Source organism: Nerophis lumbriciformis, linkage group LG05, assembly GCF_033978685.3.
Source record: "Nerophis lumbriciformis linkage group LG05, RoL_Nlum_v2.1, whole genome shotgun sequence".
Lineage (NCBI taxonomy): Eukaryota > Metazoa > Chordata > Actinopteri > Syngnathiformes > Syngnathidae > Nerophis > Nerophis lumbriciformis.
The window spans coordinates 10,914,044-10,920,000 of NC_084552.2; the positions used below are offsets into that span (position 1 = coordinate 10,914,044).

The 5,957-nt window shown below is 40.2% G+C and overlaps 1 protein-coding gene across 1 annotated transcript in view; it reads right to left on the reverse strand.

Moving 5' to 3' along the window:
- Positions 1 to 249: 249 nt before the first annotated feature.
- The window catches only part of LOC133606893 (serine/threonine-protein kinase 38-like), a 63,437-nt gene continuing 57,729 nt past the window's right edge, over positions 250 to 5,957 (reverse strand). The window contains exons 12-14 of the mRNA XM_061961290.2: positions 5,389 to 5,484; positions 5,225 to 5,316; positions 250 to 5,162 (exon numbers count right to left, since the gene is read on the reverse strand). Of these exons, the coding sequence (XP_061817274.1) occupies positions 5,038 to 5,162; positions 5,225 to 5,316; positions 5,389 to 5,484 (313 nt within the window). The 3' untranslated portion in view covers positions 250 to 5,037. The remainder of the gene's footprint in view (positions 5,163 to 5,224; positions 5,317 to 5,388; positions 5,485 to 5,957) is intronic.

A 5,957-nucleotide genomic window follows, 5' to 3' on the forward strand; every position in this document is an offset into this window, starting at 1 on the left:
ATCTTGCCCCAAGTGGAGGAGTTCAAGTACCTCGGAGTCTTGTTCACGAGTGAGGGAAGAGTGGATCGTGAGATCGACAGGCGGATCGGTGCGGCATCTGCAGTAATGCGGACGCTGTATCGATCCGTTGTGGTGAAGAAGGAGCTGAGCCGGAAGGCAAAGCTCTCAATTTACCGGTCGATCTACGTTCCCATCCTCACCTATGGTCATGAGCTTTGGGTTATGACCGAAAGGACAAGATCACGGGTACAAGCGGCCGAAATGAGTTTCCTCCGCCGGGTGGCGGGGCTCTCCCTTAGAGATAGGGTGAGTAGCTCTGCCATCCAGGAGGAGCTCAAAGTAAAGCCGCTGCTCCTCCACATCGAGAGGAGCCAGATGAGGTGGTTCGGGCATCTGGTCAGGATGCCACCCGAACGCCTCCCTAGGGAGGTGTTTAGGGCACGTCCGACCGGTAGGAGGCCGCGGGGAAGACCCAGGACACGTTGGGAAGACTATGTCTCCCGGCTGGCCTGGGAACGCCTCGGGGTCCCACAGGAAGAGCTGGACGAAGTGGCTGGGGAGAGGGAAATCTGGGCTTCCCTGCTTAGGCTGCTGCCCCCGCGACCCAACCTCGGATAAGCGGAAGAAGATGGATGGATTGATGGACAAATATATTCTACAGTAGTGATGACTATAATGAGCTAATAAATACAGTCAACAGAACTAAACATAGTAAAAAAAAAAATGGATGGACACAAATAAATTATCTTTGAATATAAATAAAACTAAGATAGTAATGTTTGGAAATCGCAACATAACGTCTGAACAGAAAATAAGTATTGATGGTACCCAAATTGAAATCGTAAATGAGAATACATTTGTGGGAGTAATAATTGATAGTAAACTATCATGGAAACCTCATGTCAGACACATTAAAACAAAAATCTCCAAAAGCCTCTCAATTATAAAGAAAGCAAAACTATACCTCAATGAAAATGCACTCCGTACTCTATACTGCACCTTGGTACTGCCATACCTTACATACTGTGTTGAAGTACAGGGGGAATACTTACCACAACACAATTCATCCTTTGATCATATTACAGAAAAGAGCAGTGCGGATATACTCATAATCTGTTTATGCAATCAAAGTTGCTCAAATTTGATGACCTTGTTAAATATAATACATTAATAATCTTATATAAAGCATTTAACAAATTATTGCCGCCTAATCTACGTTTTTTTAATAAGACGAATGCAGGCTCATAACTTGAGATGCTTTGGATATTTCTTATTGCCGAGAGCTCAAAGCGCTCGTGAACGTTTTTGTGTGTCTGTATGCGGAGTAAAACTATGGAACAAACTGGACTTACAACACAAGCAATGCCAAACTATTAATGGATTTAAACTATTATACAAACATGGGGTTTGGTTCAAATATAGAGAGGAGGGTCTTTAATTTGACCTGATGCTATACTCTGTCTCAAAGTGTTAACATGTGCTCAATGTTTCCTTACCATTATTGCTATGTTGTCTAATACCATTGTTGGTATATTCATTATTCCTACATTGTTGATACAAATGATTGTTACAGTGTAATAATTATTGTTACCTGTGGTAATGCCACCATGATACAACATCTGTATTATAATCCTTGAACAAAGTAAGAGTGAAACTGAATGGAGAACTGGGGGTGGGATTAAATAAATTATCTTCTTCCCACTCGCTTTCAGGCAAAACTGGACAATCATGCATTATATTAATTTATATTATTATGTGAGTGTGAATGTTGTCTGTCTATCTGTGTTGGCCCTTGTAGCTGAGATAGGCTCCAGCGCCCCCCGCGACCCCAAAGGGAATAAGCGGTAGAAAATGGATGGATGGATGTTTTGTCAACGTGTACTTCTTTATGTCATTGCCTGAAATAAATAAATAAATGAAAAAAAAAGAAAAATAAAAAAATGGGAGTAATAAAAAAAATAAAAATAAAAAAGCTCAATCATCTACTCCATTTTATACCATTTTATGGATTTAATACATTGTAAGGTTTTTGAAATATTGTCAACATTTACATAAAAACTATTCTGGGCTCCTTCACGTAGATTATAGTTGAGGCATTTTTCAGTACTTTCTGGATGTTACAGAAAGTATGAGAATGTGTGAGCTGCTGCCTGCTCTTTTTTTACTTACAGTAAAGAAGGACTATAAGTCTCTACTTTTTTCCTACGTTTTTGAACCCTGCGTCTTATAAAACTAATTTATGGTATTATCTTTGCTGACGGCCAAAAAGCAAACACACTGAAAAGGTGTGTTATTGTTCGTGCTACGGCGCCATCTTCTGCAGGTATTGCAGTGTCCTTCTGTTAAGACCGAGCTTTGAACCGGAAGCGAAAGTGCCGTCCATAGCGGTTCTACTGGTATGGATTCTTCATTCGTCACTACAAGCAACGTTTGTAAGTTTTACAATATAACAAAAAACAATTCTTACTTACTAAAGCGCCCCATGTGTGATGTCTGTAGGAGTGTTTTCATGCATATTTGTACTACCATGAATTGATTAACGTGGACCCCGACTTAAACAAGTTGAAAAACTTATTCGGGTGTTACCATTTAGTGGTCAAATGTACGGAATATGTACTGTACTGTGCAATCTAATAAAAGTTTCAATCAATCAAAAATGTGCTATCGTAAAGGAATGATGCAAGCATAGTTAGCATCAGCTAATATGCTAACACATTTACCAGTGTCTGTGTTAGTATTATTAACTTACAATGGCATTCTTTTTTGTATCGTTTCAGTTTCACAAACTCCTCAGTAAATTCACCAAAAAGTCACAGAGGAGTTATTCAGTCTGTCAAGCTAATTGGAAAGCTAGCATCCACAGCAAGTGGGTCCATGACCATGACTTCTGTTTTGTTTGATCAGCCGTTTTACTGCCTTGTTACAAACACTGTTTGAAAACAATTAAGGCATGTAAATAAACATTTACAGAATATATCTGTGTAAATAACTAATTTCACAACGTATATACCTGTGGCTTATAGTCCGGTGCGGCTAATACATGGGAAATATTGTTTTCTTCTAAAATTTAGTGGGTGCGGTTTATATACCGGTGGGCTCGATAGTCCGGAAAATACAGTAAGTCTCTTCTTTGCCTGGATATTTACACAAAGTTCGGATTTTTGCCAGAGACATCTTTTCTATCGTTTTCATGACCGTCCATCTGTCGCATTATTTTGATGGAATCACGGAACTCGCGGCGCTCCCTTAATGAGCCCACAGGAAAGAAGGACAAAAACTGGATTTTCCGGCAGATATTGGAAGTTTGACGGGAAAGCAGAGGAGACGCACTGCAGGCGTCCAGCACTGCAGGAGGGAGAGAAAGGGGAGAAGAATCCTGGCAAGAACTCAAATAAATGCCATGTCAGATGTCAAAACATATTTGGGGAAAGTTATTGATGATGAGAGTATTTTTGATTAACAACCTCTTAAGGCCCAAGCTGTTTGTTTACTTGCTTTTTTTATTTCTCTTTGCTATTTGGGCTTATTGGACCCTAATTAGAATAAAAACTACGAATCATCTTTTGATATGATGTACTTAGTCCATAAGTACACAAACGTGTACTTCATGTTTAGTGACATGCTAATTCTTATTTTTACACTTTTTTTTCTCCAAATTCCATTGTATGTTATACTCTTCTGACACCACCAGATGGCAGTATAAGTGTCCACATAAGCGGCCATAAGACCCCTATTCAGTAGCGTACACAATTTTGGAAATAAGAGCTAAAAGGTGCTGTCCACGCATGTGGCCACTAAGCCTTTAGTTATTTATTAAATGAATTTAAGAAATGAAAAAATGGGCTGCAGCCCTTTTAATAAGTAATAAGCACTATCTACTTCAATAATGATGTATTCTTTAATAATAAATACTGGTATAACATGTGTATGTATTGTATCTGCTGATGTAGTTCTGTTGTAGTATATATATATATATATAAAAAGAAAGAAGGCTGATAGCTGTCAGAATAATTGTATCTAAGTTATCACAAAACTTTGTGTTTCAATGAGTTCCCAGCGAGCAGACAAAAGCTGACTTTGATCTTACCAATCAAAAGGCTTGTAAAACTCCACTGTGTAGGATGGGAAGCGACATGAAGGTGTCGGTTTCTTTGATGTATTGTAATCCACAGGAAGATTTTGTCTTGACCCGAGATCTACAAAGCGGAGAGGAAGCAGGGCCTGACTCCCCCTCCAGGCACCTTTTCTTTGAACTATTTTGTGACCAAATGCAGCGGCTGTTTACGACCCCCTTCCTTTAGAAACAGCTGTCGCCATGTAATCAGGGAAAGTCCAAATAAAAGAGGAGGCGTACTATCTTTCGTCAGAGCGTGGTGGGAGACTGTACAAGAGTACAGCCCAGACGTTTCTCCTCAATTGAGCTAAATTGAATTCTGTCTCTGTTTAATTCCTTGCTTCTTTGTCTGTTTAATAAATGTCATCAGTGTTTGAACCTGACAATAGCGATCAAAAAAAAGTTAATACTGATAAACGTGAAAATGCCAAATATTGGCGTCGATTATCGGCCAATAATCGGTCAATCTCTACTTTGAAGTGGTTTTTTTTTGCGAAGGGGAAACATGAGGTTACAACGAAGTCTATTATTGTGGAAAATATATCAAAACTGGCTTGGTAAAACAAGCTGAAAAGGACGTTAACAAGCCAAAGGATGCTGAAACCTTCCTTTGAGAGGACGTGTTCTAGAATGTTCCAGAGTGTACAGATGCAGGTGCTTGTTTTGCATAATTGCTCCTTCAGCTACCTGCGTTCATGGTGGAAGTGGTGATTGTGAGGTTGGCGCATGCACATAAAGTCTGAGAGCTGCGGCAGACAAGCGAGGTCATGCGCTAACTAACTTCTGCGGGCGCTAACGATGAGGGGTGGATTATACGTACAGTCGGCGGAGAGCACCTTCAGCACCAGCTGGAGCCCTCTGAGGCCAGACCCTGTTAGTCCGTAAATGTCTTTTTTTCCCCCAATACTCAGCTTTTGATCCGGTCAGGCCTTCCCGGGCTTCACGTATGTGGGAATGGTGCCTCGTTGAGTCAGGCCCTCGAAGCGCTTGTAGGTGTAGTTGAGGAACACCCAATCCTTGGACTTGAAGTCCGGTTCTGTTGCATTGGCTGTAACGAACATATTTATGATGTACTTTGTCCTGAGAGATGGTCTGACTCATGTTTCAAACCTGGCTGCAGGATGTCGGACTCGGGGAAGTCATCAAAATTGGACGTGTCGTCGATGCTTTTGATTTCGATGGAGATGGCTGCGGGTCGTTCTCTGCCAAGGGATAACGATACATCAGTGTGCCCAGAAAGAAATGATATGAAAAAGGATGAAAACTGAGGATACCGGATGTGCTCCCAGTCTACGGACTCAAAGAACGAATAGCTTTTGATCTCCTCCACACTGCCGGCCCCGATTCTGTTCTCAGCATCAGTGCAATACCTGCAACACACAGACCGCACACTGAGGATATCAAGTACACACACACACACACACACACACACACACACACACACACACACACACACAATCCGCCCAATCCGCGGACTCCGCGGTTGTGCCCGCAAACCGCGCATCTCTAGTATGTATATATATATATATATATATGTATGTATATATATATATATATATAATATATATATATAATATATATATATATATATGTGTGTGTATATATATATATACACATATATATATATATATATATATATATATGTATATATATATATATATGTATGTATATATATATGTATGTATATATATATATATATACATATATATATACCGTATTTTCCGCACTATAAGGCGCACCGGATTATTAGCCGCACCTTCAATGAATGGCATATTTCATAACTTTGTCCACCAATAAGCCGCCCCGGACTATAAGCCGCGCCTACGCTGCACTAAAGGGAATG